This window comes from Hyperoodon ampullatus (genome assembly GCF_949752795.1).
Source record: "Hyperoodon ampullatus genome assembly, chromosome: 18".
NCBI lineage: Eukaryota > Metazoa > Chordata > Mammalia > Artiodactyla > Ziphiidae > Hyperoodon > Hyperoodon ampullatus.
This window is the reverse complement of record NC_136931.1, coordinates 28,335,771-28,350,583: the sequence shown is the minus strand read 5'-3', so window position 1 is coordinate 28,350,583 and position 14,813 is coordinate 28,335,771. Positions and strand designations below refer to the sequence as shown.

The 14,813-nt window shown below is 56.0% G+C and overlaps 1 protein-coding gene across 1 annotated transcript in view; it reads left to right on the top strand.

Annotated features, from left to right (window-relative positions):
• Positions 1 to 14,813, top strand: part of CPNE2 (copine 2) — a 52,805-nt gene that overhangs the window by 16,372 nt on the left and 21,620 nt on the right. Inside the window, exons 2-8 of the mRNA XM_079723981.1 lie at positions 5,165 to 5,379; positions 7,744 to 7,923; positions 9,726 to 9,800; positions 11,687 to 11,758; positions 12,861 to 12,944; positions 13,234 to 13,323; positions 14,301 to 14,399. Coding sequence (XP_079580107.1) covers positions 5,200 to 5,379; positions 7,744 to 7,923; positions 9,726 to 9,800; positions 11,687 to 11,758; positions 12,861 to 12,944; positions 13,234 to 13,323; positions 14,301 to 14,399 — 780 coding nt within the window. The 5' untranslated portion in view covers positions 5,165 to 5,199. The remainder of the gene's footprint in view (positions 1 to 5,164; positions 5,380 to 7,743; positions 7,924 to 9,725; positions 9,801 to 11,686; positions 11,759 to 12,860; positions 12,945 to 13,233; positions 13,324 to 14,300; positions 14,400 to 14,813) is intronic.

The following is a 14,813-nucleotide window of genomic DNA, read 5'->3' as shown; positions in this document are numbered from 1 at the left end:
TTCTGACAGGCCATCCCGCTGTTGCACTTGCCCCTGCAGTGGGGGGCACCTCGGCACTGCCCCTCCCATCTCCCTCTTCCCCATCTGGGCCTCCAGGTCTCCACCTCAGCCGCTGCCTCCCCCGCCCCCTACCGGCTCTCTCCCTGTACCTGCCTCTATTGGTGTCTCCCATCACTGCCCGTCTCTGAACTGGGGCCCCTGCAGGCCACCTCGGTGTCTCTTCCCCACAGTGGGTGGGGTGCACAGCCGGGCTCCTGGGTCCTGAGCTGCTGGGGCCAGTGATGGGCGGGGAAGTTGGAGTAGGGCAGCCCTAGCTCTTAGCCTCAGCACCATTCTTCCCTGGCTTAGAAGCACCACTGCCCCCTCCTTGGGCCTTGGTTTCCACCTCTGTGAAATGGGACATGAACCCCTCTAGTGCTGGCCTCTTGGGGCAGTTATGATGGTCCCGGGACTGAGAAGGGGCTTTATGATCTCTCAAGTGCTGTGTGTAGCGGGGAGGTGGTTGTGATTCCTCTGGGGCTGCAGGTTAAAGAGCCTGCCTGAGGGGCTCCCTTCCTCATTCATTTGCCACAGTGTAGGTGCTGCTCTAGGTGTTGGGGAAACAGTGATCCCTCCCTTGTGGAACTTACATTCCAGACAGTGCACAAGGCAAATAGACAAATTAGTAAAAATGGTTGTAGATTGCATTGATCTGTGAAGGAACCAGTGTGGGGCTGAGATTGCATTAGCTTGGGTGACCAAGGAAGGCTTCTGAGGAGGTGACACGAAGCCGACAACTAAGACCTGTCATGTGATGGGACTTCCCTGGTGGTTCAGTGGTTAAGAATCCGCCTTCCAGTGCAGGGGACACGGGTTCGATCCCTGGTCGGGGAGCTAAGATCCCACATGACGTGAGGAAACTAAGCCCACGTGCCGCAACTTGAGAGAAGACCGCGTGCCGCGACGAAAGATCCTGCATGCTGTAACTAAGACCCGACGCAGCCAAATAAATCAATTAAAAAAAAAAAGACCTGCCATGTGAAGAAAAGCATTTCTGGCAGGGGAAAGAGCAAGTGCAAAGGCCCTGAGGCAGGAGAGAGGTTAGCGTATTTGCAGAGCAGAAGGAGGCCAGTGCAGCTGGGGCACAGGGAGCGAGGGAGAGTGTGGCATAAGGTTGGGTCAGGTCAGGCCCTGTTGGCCTGGGGAGGATTTGGATTGTGTGACAAGGAAGGGCAGCCACTGGGAGATTTTCAGGAAGAGCTGCCACTGGGAGATTTTCAGGAAGAGCTGTGGTAGCATCTGATTTGCATGTTTAAAGACTCCCTCTGGCTCTGGCAGGGTGTGGAAAAGAGAGAGTCTGGGGGCTGGGGTTCCTCAGGGAGACCTGACATGGGCCAGGGAAGTGGAAGCGGGGAGATGGGGACGATGCTGGATGCATCTTGGCGGTGGAACCGACAGCAGTAGTAGGGTAAGGGGGATGAAAGAAAGAGAGAGGTCAAGGAGGATGGGTTCCTAGGTTTCTGGCTAAAACTGGAATGTTCTAGACCTGTGACTCAGCACCAGAGTCTCCAAACCCTGTTCTTCTGCCTAAAGGGTAAGATGTCTTAGGAGCCCGGGCCAGCGGACCCTGTGGGAGCTTAAGCCTCAGTCTTGTTCATTGTTGAAGCCTGAGAGAGTGCTCAAGGAATGTTTGCTGAATGAATGAATGGGAATTCCCAAGCCCTGCCCACTCTTTGCCTCAGTTAACCCATCTGTAAAAGGGACTGCTAGTTTTGTATCCCCGCCTTCCAATTCCTTCCCCGGGGCTCTGGTCACCCCAGAAGGCCTGTGTCCATCTGGGCCAGGAGTCAGGACCATCCACGAGCAGGCCCCAGCTCCCCAGGCCCCCTCTCCAAGCCTGAAACCTCAAATCACCTGTGCTGCGGTGATGCCCCAGGGAGGTTTCCATCTTGCCCAGATGCGCATGGCAGGCCCAACCCTCCCTTGATGACACCTTGCCTGCCTGCCCTCCTGCTGGAGTAGGAGGGGAGGGGGCCCGGCCCAGCCTAAGCCGTGGTTTCTTGTGCCATTGCGTCAGGCCTCAGGGTCTGGCCTGCCTGCCCGCTGCCGGCCAGCACAGAGGGGCCCACTCTGACCCCCGCCTGCCCCAACTCCAGACATCATGTGCTCCCCGTTTCGGGGATCCAGAAGCTTCCAAGCAGAGGGTGAGTTGGGGATGGGGGACCTGCCCCTAGCTGGGGGAGGAGTGCCCCTTCCCCGCCCACTCATCACTCACTCTCTCTGGGGCCTGCAAGCTGATCCAGGTGGGGCCACAGTGGGCTCTGAGGAGCCTGGCCCAGCCCGACTGTCCCCTGGACCTGGCCCTCCTGGCCACACCCTCAGCCAGGCTGGAGCCAGTGAGGGGTAGGAGGACAGTGCAGTAACCTAGGCAAGGGATGATGGTAGCTCAGACCAGGGGGAGGGCGGGGGAGAAGTGGCCCCAGAGTGTCCATACAAGCGCTTGCCTTTGCATCTGTTAGCCTGCGGGCATGTGTGTGCGTGCGTATCGGTGTGACGTGCACAAGGAAATGTGTGAACCTGGGTGTGTGTACCTGATACCCCTCAGGTACGGGATGAAAACAGAGGTCTCTGACTTGGCAGTATGGGGGATGGTGGCCCAAATGGCATCTAGCATGTCATGAAGGGGGCTTGTGAGGTGGAGAGGGGTGGGTGAGCTGGAATCCACCCCATTAGTGATGATGGGAGAGACAGGGGTGCGGGCAGGGTAACCCCAGAGGAACTGGTGACCTTGGGGGGCGCCGGGGTCTTCTTAGCCTCAGGCTCCCTTTGGCCTGGCTGACTCCCCAGATGCCCCCACCTGGTTCTAGGTCCCCACCATGCCCAGCAGTCCCCTGGCCCTGGGGCCATATGTTGGCCTGGGAGTCTGGAAAATTGGTTCACAGCCTGCCTCTGTTTCCTGACTGTGTGACATTGTACAGGTGACTTCTGCTCTGAGCCTCAGTTCCCTTATCTGCAAAATGGGGGTGACTCTTGTGCCCCACCCCACCCCAGGTAGTTGTAAGCATAAACAGGTGTTCTCTCAGCCTCTGTGTGGATGAGTCCAGCCCCCAAACACTTACCCACAAAGGCCAGGTTCCAACTCCTTGACTAATATCTTATCCCCTGCCGAGTGGGTCACTGGCCCTGCACTGCCCCAGAGGAGGGAGGTGAGAGGAGGCCATTCCTTCTGAGAGCATGACCCCACCTGACCATGCTGACCAGCAATGACTACAAGCTGAGCACGTCACCCACATGATGTCTCTGATCCTTATTCACTCTGGCGGGGCAAGTCCTAAAATCGCCTCACCCTCCAGAGGGGGACACTGAGGCTCGTTCATTCACTCTAGAGTGTTTACTGAGTGTCTACCAAGTCCCAAGAACTGTGCCAGAGCTGGGATCCTGCGGTAAGAAGACTACCCAGCTCCAGCCCTCTAGGACCTCATGTTCCAGGCTGGCTGAGAGCTGCGGAGGGCAGCCAGGTCCTGCGGGCTGCAGGCTCCCAGAGGGAGCCGGGGCTTTATTCGGAGAGTGATGGAAGTCTTGGAGGGTTTTAAGCAGAGAGGTGACATGGTCCAATTTGTGTTTTTAAAAGCTCACTCCAGGGGCTTCCCTGGTGGCGCAGTGGTTGAGAGTCCGCCTGCCGATGCAGGGGACGTGGGTTTGTGCCCGGGTCCGGGAGGATCCCACATGCCGCGGAGCGGCTGGGCCCGTGAGCCATGGCCGCTGAGCCTGCACATCCGGAGCCTGTGCTCCGCAACGGGGAGAGGCCACAACAGTGAGAGGCCCGCGTACCGCAAAAAAAAAAAAAAAAAAAAAACTCACTCCAGCCCCTGTGGGGACACAAGGGGTGGTTAGACTAAGGAGAGGCAGCAGGGAGGCTGGCGAGGAGGTGGCTGTCCTCCAAGCGGGAAGGACCGAGCCACAGTGGCAGTGCTGGGCCCACTCCCTCTCCCTCTGACCCCAGCCCGCTTCCTGAGCGCCAGCCCCTTGCTGGGCACACAAAGCCCTGGTCTGCAGGAGGCCTGCGTGAGCGTGGTCCCCTCTTCCGCTCCAGACACAGCGCCCTGGGCATACCTGACAGAGAGAGGATCTGGACAGTAACAAAGCCAGTGCTCAGCCTCCGCCCTCCCACCGTCTGTCCCTAGAACAGAACCTCATTATAGTCACACGAGCCCAGAGCATCAGCGCAGCACTGCAGTTTGCCTGCAGTATTTATTCTTGTCGTGTAAAAACTAGTTTCCATCGGAGGGGCTGGAGAGCTGCGTGTGTGCCGCAGGGTGGCCATGCCAAGTCAGGGAGGGATGAGCAAATTCGTGACCCGGCGAGGGGAACGGGGAATAGGGATGTCCAAAATGGACATCTTGCCGGGTGGCTGATGCTGGAAGGCGGGCCTGGGTGAACTTCAGATGTGCCAGTGGAAATAAGATCTGACCACACCTTGTAGGACTGTGTCATGATGTGTCGTTAGCACATGAGGAAACTGAGGCACAGAGAGCTGAGGATAAGGACCAACTCAGGCAAGATGTGAGCGATATGGAGCGTTTGTCCATTCGTTGATTTATACACTTACCTTTTTTTTATCCAACAAATGTAAACTGAGTGCCTCCTATGGACCGGTCACTGTGCTTAGGCTGGTGATACAGGATGAACAAGACAGATAATGAACAAAGTCAAGTTTTGGATAAGTGACCAGAAGGTAGCTTCCCAGTGGCCAAAGCAGTGAGGGAAACCTGAGCAATTACAAACTCCGTTGTAGCCGCAAGATGCCGATATGCCAATTGCTCAGGAGAAGCCCAGGTTTTCCTGGCAAAATGAATGGGATGCCTGTGTCCACTGTGATTTGTTGCTGATCTGACAGGGGCAGCTTGGACCTGTGTGTATCTCACAGGTAAAGACGGACCAAAGCAGAGAATGACTTCAAAGACAAACTAAACACACCTACCGGAGACTCCTTTTTCACGCATTTCCTGCATTCTTTCTCCAAGCTTTTGCCCATGTCATCCTCCACACTGCCACCCCGCCCCACACACACTCCTTTTGTTCCATCTTTACCCACATCTTGAGGGTCAGGTGGTGACGCCTCCCCAGGGTGGAGTGGCGTAGCAGATGTCTGTCCCCTCTCTGACCCCCAATGCTGTCCCCTCAGACTGCGAGGAGCTGCTGCCGCCGTTGCCGACCCCCATGGCCTACATGCCGGGTGGAGGTGCCCCATCACCGGGGGTGGCCCCCGTGGGCTCCCAGTACTGCGTGTGCAAGGTGGAGCTGTCAGTGAGCGGCCAGAACCTGCTGGACCGGGATGTCACCTCTAAGTCCGACCCCTTCTGTGTCCTCTTCACAGAGAATGATGGCAGGTGGAGCGAGGTGAGGCCCCTCTGTGCGCAGCTGCAATGGGTGGAGGGTGGCTCGGTCGCTGGGGAGGGGCTCTCACTGGATCCCAGGGACCTGGGGTCAGGCCCTTGGAAGTACTTGCAGTGTGGGCCGGGGGTTACTTAGAAAATTGTTATTCTGAAAATCAAATTTTATTTAAAATGTTTATAACAGTACTTAAAATAATTATATTTGTGTTTATTATAATTCATAGATTTATATTTATATAGTTTTATATTTAGTGTTCTATAATATTTTAAGTTACTGTAATATATAGTTAAAACCTTAGAGTTTTGCAAAATGCTTGCTTTCATTTTTAAAATAACTTTCCCCTCTTATTCCTAAATGAGCACAGTCAGTGAGGAGCAAACAGAGAAATAGGGAACTCAGGCTTTGGTCCCAGAGCTGGACCAAGACCCAGCTCTGTCACTCCCTGCTGTGTGGCCTTGGGCAGGTGGCTATCCCTCTCTGAGCCTGTCTCCTCATCTGTGAAATGAGGATTTTCTTTCCCTGCCTACCATGGAGAGTCCCAGAGCTGGGGATGTTGATGGTGCCACAGCCAAGGACTTCTGAGCTGGAAGACTTTGGCCTGAGGGCTGGGGAAAGATGCAGCTTAAGGAAGGATATTGAGAAATCCAAACTGTTAAGACTTTCAGTGTTTAAAAATGGCTTTGTTTCCTATTCCGAAAGGGGTCTATATTCATTGCAGTAAATTTAGAAAATCCAGGTAGACCTAGAGAAGAAAATCAAAATGGTTGGGAACCCGCCTGTCAGGGAGAACCAACTGTTAATGGTTTGGTATCCAGCCTTCCAGATAGTTTTACATGCACATAAATTTTCCAAAATATGTTTCTATTTTTCATAGTTATTTAATGAGGCCTCGGTGGGCGTCCCACAGAACATACTGTGGTTTACAAAGAGTTTCCACAGATGTTGGCTCCTTCTTATGATGCCAAGGAAATGGGCTGGGATTGTTGACCCATTTTACAGAGGAGAACTGGGGCCCAGAATGGGGAGGGACTTACGTGTCTCACCGAGCACGTTGGTGGTACAGCCAGAAGTGGGAGGTGGGGCATGAGGTCAGCCGAGGATTGCTGGGGGAAGCCCCAGGCCTGAGGCCAGCATGGCCAGAGTCCCCTCTGACAGGTCTCCGGAACTCCCCCCGCCCCCGCCCCGCCCCTCGGGGAGTGATGTCCTCCCCCACTGCACCCACCCCCACTCATGGCATGCCCCCCACCCTCCCTGACAATCTTGCTCCCACCCAGGCCAGACACCCTGGCTAAAAATAGCTCAGGGCCAAGACCTCTTCCGTCCCTGCTGCTCTCTGGCCCTTGGAAATGGGATGGGTGGGAGGAAAAATCAACACAGCCCAGGCCCCAAAATAGACTGTCACCCAGACTCCGCGGTTTGGGGCTTCAGTACAGAGAGGCTGGGAGGCGGGGTTCCAGTCCCAGCCCCACCAGGGTCCCACAGTGCAAGGCCCTGCCCTTCCCCAGGCCTCGGTCTCCACACTAGGTGGGGGGTGGGGGCCGCTAGCTTCCTGGTTTTGACATTCCAGGGTTCGAGGAAGGTACAGACACCTGCCTCCAGGGAGATGGGGAGCCCCTGACCTCACTCCCCCCTAAGTACCCCTCCTTCTCTCTGTTTCTTCTCTCAGCTTCCATGTAAAATGTGGTTTGAAAAAAGGGTTCTCCCCAAATAAAAAGGATGAAAGCCACAGGTGTCAAATCCTTTCATTTTACAGAAGGGGAAACTGAGGTCCAGATGGGAAAAGGGACTCCCTCTGTCACTTAACCTAGGCAGGGACAGGGTCCGACCTCTTACCTTGGAACCTGGGTATAGAGTCAGGACCAGTGTGTTAAAAGTGTGAATGGTGGGCTTCCCTGGTGGCACAGTGGTGAGAGTCCGCCTGCCGATGCAGGGGACAGGGGTTTGTGCCCTGGTCCGGGAAGATCCCACATGCCGCGGAGTGGCTGGGCCTGTGAGCCATGGCCGCTGAGCCTGCACCTCCGGAGCCTGTGCTCCGCAACGGGAGAGGCCACAACAGTGAGAGGCCTGCGTACCGCAAAAAAAAAAAAAAAAAAAAAAAAAAGTGTGAATGGTAGAGTCAGGACTGGGTTCAAATCTTGGCCCTGCCCTCTAGCTGTTCGACCTTGGGTGAGTCACTTAACCTCTCTGTGCTTCAGTGTCCTTATCTGTGAGCTGGGAGTAATGATTGTTTCAGCCACCTGGGTAACTGGCCATGAGTGCCTAGTACAGAATTGGGTGTTCAGCAAGTAAGCACCATGATTCCCTGTAGCCCAAGAAGGGTTGAACCAGCTACTTGACTCTGACACCTGTTTCCCTGCCCCCTGCCAGTATGACAGGACAGAAACTGCAGTCAACAACCTCAACCCCGCTTTCTCCAAGAAGTTCGTCCTTGACTACCACTTTGAGGAGGTGCAGAAGCTCAAGTTTGCCCTGTTCGACCAGGACAAGTCCAGCACGCAGCTCGAGGAGCATGATTTCCTGGGCCAGTTCTCCTGCAGCCTGGGCACGGTGAGCCGGGCTCCTCCAGGAGGGCGGGGTCAGTGCAGTGCCGCCATAAGTCACCTAGCTCCCAAGGATGGGGCAGCCCCCTGGAGAGTCTGCTGCTGCCTGCTTTCCCTGGTCCCGTTTTCCCGCCTGGCTCCCGAGGCGGCATCACAAATGCAGACAGCCTTGGGGGCCAGCAGGCACAGAAAGGGGGAAGTAGGCAGGTGGGGTTGGGGCCAGGCTGAAGTGTTCCCCTCGGAAGACACTGAGCACAGTGCCACAGAGGAGTGGGGCGCCCTGTGGCCAGAGCTTCTTAGTGGTAGAAGTAAGCAAGTGTGGTCTTGACTTCCTGGGATGGGAGCATCTGACCAGCAACCAAGACACCCATGATAGTCCCACTTGATGGCTGCCTCACTGTGTGACCTTGGGCCTCTTCCTTTCCCCCTGTGGGCCACATTTCCCCCTCCAGCTCACTCCTTGGTGAGCTTATGGAGGTTGCAGGGCTAAGAGCTCCTGATACAAGTTCCGATCACTGTTAATGGCTATGTGCCCTAGGGCAAGCCCCACACCCTTCTGAGCCTCACTTTCCCCATATTTTACTTGGGGATAGTGATGACCTCTCTGCCCAGTCTATAGGGATGGTGGGTGAATAAAATGGAAAATGCTTCAAGAGGTTCTAGTAGAGACTGAAATGCCCTGGGCCTTCCAGGAGATGATGTTCAATGAAAAAAGCAAGGGCCCAGCAGTTGTGTAAGGAGTGGGGGTGTGTCTCTCAGGGTCCCCGCCATGTGTCTACACCCTCAAAGGGTAATGGAGGAGAGAGCTTTAGGACCAGTGGGCAGGGGCAGGAACCGACAAGGGCTGAGGAAACCTTTACAGGGCTGACACCTGCCAGAAGCCCAGTCACCCGTAGCCTGGAGGGAGGGGCGGGGCAGGAAGTGGTGTGGCCAGGTCCTGGGGAGAGCTGTGGCCACCATGGGGAGGCCTCTGGACTGGAGCTGAGGCGGATGATGAGCAACAAAGCTTCCGCCAAGGCTCAGCCCAGCCCTTCTCCCCTCCTGCTCTCCTAGCTCCTGCTGGCACCCCTGTTGGCTGAACCCCAACAAGCTGTAAGACAGGGGAGCCAGGTGATGCAGTCCTCAGTGGCATAGAGAAGGTGGAGAAGGGCAGAGGGTGGACCTAGGGAGAAAAGCTAGCACAGGGAGACTAGGGACATGCTCACATTGGCACAAAGAAACACTGGCCTTTTCCCCAAGAAGCAGAACTGTGGTGGCACATGGAGGGTGTGGGAATGGGGTGTACAGAGACGGGTGGGAGGGAGACTTTACAATGTGTTCCACTTGTCCTTTCTATATTGTATGGATCCTTGAACGCTGTGTGAATGTATTCACTATTCAAAGCAATGAAAATACATAGGAAGAGTCAGGGTTTGATCCTCTCCCCCTGAGGGAGGGTGGGGGTCTCTGGATGACTCTGGGGGAGGCAGTTACGCAGCTAACCTCCCTTCAGCAGTCTCCAGAAAGTGAGCCTCACAAGAGCCTTTTCCTGGGGACATCCAGGTCAGCAGAATCCGACTGCTGGGATTCTATCCCAGCTGTGGGACCTCGGGCAAGTGTCTTAACCTCTCTGGGCCTCAGTCTCCTCAGCTGCCCGGTGGGGTTAGCAGTGGTTGCTGTCTGCCTCCCATGGCGGGGATCACGCAGGGGGAGGTTTAGCCAGCGCCTGGCATGGAGTATCATGCTGTGAGCAGTGCCTGTTGAGGATTTTTTCCTCCCTGGGTCTCCTCCCCAGCCCTCAGAGTGAGCGCCTCTCTTCTCTCCCTCCAGATTGTCTCCAGCAAGAAGATCACTCAGCCTCTGCTGCTAATGAATGACAAGCCTGCGGGGAAGGGCTTGATTACGGTACCAGCCCCTCTCCCCGCTCTCTGCAGGCCCCCCACACACTGCCCACTGCCCTCCCCCATCAATGAGCCACTTCACTGGCAGATAATCACCAGCTTTGTTTGGAGTAAAAAGGCCCAACTTACAACTTAGCAACAGGTCTCTTAGCAACGGGCTCCTGGCTCCACATATGATGTGTTGGGGCTGCCAAACTGGGGAGTGGGGGGCACTGCCAGGGGTCCCCACGGTGGCTGCCCAGGCAGGGGCACTCCTCCTCCTCCCTGGAGGCCTCCAGAGCCCTCCCTGCATCCACTCCCGGCACTGGCCCCTTGGGCGTCTTTCAGGCGTTTCAGGGCCTTGCCCATCGGAACTCTGCCTGTGGCTGCAATGCGCAATGATTCCTCTGATGCGCAGTGATTCTTGCGATGCGCAGTGGTTCTTGCGATGCGCAGGCCCTTTGAGCGGCTGAGCTCTTCGGTCATTAGACTCCCGGAAGCAGGGAAACCTGGTTTTACAGATGAGGGAACTGAAACCCAGAGAAGAAGTGCCCTTGGGCGGTTCAGCTAGTGAGGTTCGCTCCTGGATTGTCCCTCTTCAGAGCCTGTGTGACGCCAGGGGTTCTGGAGGGAGGAGGGCTGTACCTGTGTGTGTTCACAGGCCTTACTCCCCTGCCCTGGAGCCTTCCTGGCTCCCCACTGCCTGTGGAGCCATGCATTCCCGGCTGGGAGGGAGCCAGCAGTCTCAGCTGTTTTTTACCCCGTTCATGTCCATGGCCTGGGTTCAAGGCAAACTGAATTCTTAGCATACCCTGCACTTACCCCAGGCCCTCATCCACTGTTCCTGCCACCTGGAATGTCCCCTCCCAGCCTCCCCGACCTCTTGGGGTTTAAAACCTCCCCATCTAAATGCCTCCACAAGCCAGCTGCCCTCCACATGGAAGCCAGCCCAGAAGGACCCCACCCAGCGGGTATGCCATACTCCGGCATTTCCAGCAGTTCGCCTCCAGACCTGGGTTCTGTCCTCTTGTGAAATGGGGGCAGTAATAGGGCCTACCCTATGGGGTTGTTGAGCAAGTCTTAGCTGGAGGGGAGGAAGGGGAGAAGGGGCCTCTAGCCTGGCCTCTGTCTGTGGTTCTCAGGGTCAAATAGCTCATTAGGTGAGGCCATCCCAGAGGTGTGGGAGCAGAGGAAGTCCTAGCCGAGGGAGGGCCCAGCCCACTTGGGTTGCTGTTAGCCAGAGGGCCTTCCCTGCCACTCTGGGGAGGTGAGAGGGAGAGGCCCAGAGAGGGCAGATGGCAGCCTCGAGGTCACCCAGGTGGTGCATCACTGGCTGGCCTGGGGCAGAGGGCCATGGCTGATGGGGAGGGCATGGAGGATAGATGAGTGGAGTGAGCTGACGAGACAGCAGAGGGAGCTCGGGTGGCCCCTTGCCTGCCCTGGGCCTCAGTTTCCCTGGCTGCACAGTGAAGTTGTTAGAATTTCCGACACCTTGGTGTTTTGAGGTGGTTGTGTGTGCTCCCTGGATCTGCAGTGGGGACATGAGAGGGTCTGTCAGGCTGCTCGCTGGCCCAGAGCCTCTCCCTAGGGCTCAAGACCACCCTCCATGTTTGGTCCCTGCTTCATCTCCCCCCCACCATCTCATGGCCCATCTCTTGAGCCACATTGGGGTCACTTTCTGATTCCTCATATCCAGAAGAGTTATTACCCCCATCTTCCAGAAGATGGAAACTGAGGTTTGAGGAAGACGACAGACTTGTCCCAGGTCACCTGGCACTACTCTTCCCCACCACTCCCCTCCTAGCCCTGGAGAATTGACTCCTGGGGCAACCTGTGTCCACCCTGCCTGAACGGAGGCCAGAGGGAGTCTCAGGACAGACCCCGACCCCCGATGTTCCTCTGGCCTTACAGATTGCTGCCCAGGAGCTTTCAGACAATCGGGTCATCACGCTGAGCCTGGTGGGCAGGAAGCTGGACAAGAAGGTGAGGCAGGCAAGGGAGGGGGCTCTCCATCAAGGAGCAGCAACCCTCCCCCAGCCCTGGGGTTGTGTGGCCTGGGACTTCTGGCCACCACCTTCATTGCCCCTCCAGGGACAAGTCCATAGCACACAGTCCTACTGCCACCCCAAATTAGGACTGCTTCCCCACTGAGGTAGTGAGTTTCCTATCACTTAGAGATATTCAAGACATGGCTGGAAACCCACTCGTTGGGGCTCCCCATCCCACGTAGTGTAAATGCTAGGGTCCTTAGAGTAACCTACAGGACCCCATCTGATGTGTCCTCAGCTCCCCCTGACTCCCTGACCTCACCCCTTCCTCATTCCCTACTTTCATTCTGTTTTAGCCAAATCAGCCTCTTCATTGGCCTAGGATTAAACCAGGCACCGTCCTGCCTCAGGACCTTTGCACTTGCTGTCTTTTCTGCCTGGGATGTTCTTTACCCTGAATATTCTCATGACAGGCCCCTCTCTCACCTCCATGTCACCTCCTAGTGAGGCCTTCCCTGAAATTGCAGTGGTCCCTGATTTCCCGCCCCCTCCTCCTTTATTTGTCTCCTTAACACTAATTGCTGCCTCATGTATATTACTTACTCATTTATTTTATGTCTCCCCCTCTTGAATATAGCCTCTTTAGAGTCCATGTTTTCTTAAATAAATGGAGTTTTAAAGGACTCTTCTGCTAGGATAGTTTGTTTTTCAGAATCCCACTAAAATGAATTAAAATCCCATCCTGCTGGGTGCCTCCCTCTGCCCTGGGGACAATCTCCCTCTTGACGTCCTGCCCCACTGAAGATGCTGGAATTGTAACTTCTACAGGCTCCAGGTCTTAGGGTCTCTGAGCCCAAGCTCTGGTAACCCCAGGATGGGGCAGTTTCTCCTGGGGCTGCTGCTTGGTCCCAGGGGGCTGCAACTGCCCTGGGCGTCTGCTGAGCCCTGCAGAGGCTGAGGAGAGAGGGGCCAGGCTGGCTCTGCCCACAGCCCTCACTCCTGACGCCAGGTGTGGGAGGCAGCAGGGCCACACCCCCACCCCATCTGAATCTGGTGGAGTTATGCCTTCCTCACCCTCATTCTCCCGCTTCCTCCAGGACCTCTTTGGGAAGTCAGACCCGTTTCTCGAGTTTTATAAACCAGGAGGTGATGGCAAGTGGATGCTGGTCCACAGGACTGAGGTGGGTGTGTGGGGCTCCAGGGGTTTCTGAGCCAGTGGGTCTGTAGTCCGGCCACACCCGACAGCTCAGGACGGGGCTAGGCAGTCACAGTCCTGCGGTACACAGGAAAACCCAAACTGGCCCCTAAAGGACTTGTTCCCTCCCCATCACAGGGATGCTCACTTCCATCCCCAGAGGCACGGCTGTGGGTCTCTCCACCTTGCCACTCCCTGTCCCATTGGGCTGGCCCAACCCCAGAGCTGTACCGGCCCTGGGCCTGAGTTCACCCTTGCCCCTCACTGTCCTGCAGGTGATCAAGTACACTCTGGACCCCGTGTGGAAGCCATTCACTGTGCCATTGGTGTCCCTGTGTGATGGGGACATGGAGAAGCCCATTCAGGTGAGGGGGGGCTATGGGAACTCTGCTGCCCGCCCTACCAGCTCCGGCATCCTGGTTACCTGAGGCTTCCTGGGGGTGCCTTGGCAAAGCTCTGGAAAAAGAACCCTTGTCGGGGGAGGGGCAGGAGACCTGAGTCCTTGTCCCAGGTCTGCCTGACCCTCTGAGTGATCTGGGCAGGGTCCTCATCTCTGTGATTCCCTTGTCTAAAATGGGAACAGAGTGACTGCTCTTTTTTTCCCAGAGGGCTGTGTGCTGCTAGCTAGGATAATGAATGTAGAATCACCTTGGAAACAACCAAGTGTTGTTGCTTTGATGAAGGTGATGATTACTAGTCTCTACAGTCCTAAGTCCTCAGGGGCCATGTCTGAAAGCAAACGAGGTGGGGCGAGGCCCTGAGACCATGTAGGGATCCCCAGGCAGGGCATCAGGAAGCTTGGGTTCTAGTTCTGGGTCTACTACTGCCACTGTGAGACTTTGGGCAAGTGCTTCCCACTCAGAGCCTCAGTTTACCCATCAGTACAATGGGTACAACAATTCCTGCCTTCCTTCTAGGAGCGTCATGGCAGCTAAGTTAAAGAGCATATCAAGCTGGGACTTTCTGTGCCCATCTCAGGAAGAAAATACCAGTCTAGGGAGGACTCCAGACCATGGCCCATGAGGCCAGGTGGGCCACAACCCAGGATAGATTAGCAGCCCAGCGTCAGGTCTGTGAGGTGTGCAGCTTCCTGCTCCAGAGGGAATGGCCTTCATTACTAGAGCAGGCACCCTTTCTCCTTTTCCCGGCAATCATGGAAGGCTTCCTGCAGGAGGCAGTTCAGGAGCTACCGGCATCATCCCAAGCCACCTAGTCAGATCTTGGGGGGAGAGGGAGGTACCACCCCCCAAAAAAGGCATGGGATTTGCTCAGGGAGCTGAGAGGAGCTGGCGAGTGCCTCCTGTGGGGCAGCTCTGGGGTGACCTCGCTGGACCCACTCCAGGTTATGTGCTATGACTATGACAACGACGGGGGCCATGACTTCATCGGTGAGTTCCAGACCTCGGTGTCACAGATGTGTGAGGCTCGTGACGGCATCCCGGTAAGATGTGCACATGTGCGTGACCCCAGGACCTCGGCAGGGGATGGGGAAGGGGCACAGGTTTTTGAATCAGGCAGATTGGGGATCAGATCCCACCTCTCTGCCTTATGACCTTGAGCAAGACATTTAATCTCTCTGAGCCTCAGTTTCCCCATCTGTCAAGTGGAGGCAGAAGAGTAGAGTGGGAATTAAATGAGATTAAACAGGTAAAGTACCTAGAGCATAGTGAGTACTCGGGAGCTGTCTATTTAACTCTGAGAAGTCAGGCTCTGGGCGACAGTTCTGGGTGCATGAGTGGACATGACTTGGATGAGTTGTCTGGGGATGGAGGGCAGATGCACATCTTCTGACCTTGGGCAGATATAGCTTGGCATGAGCCCAAGGTGGCAGGAACCATTTCTGGGGGGGCTTCCT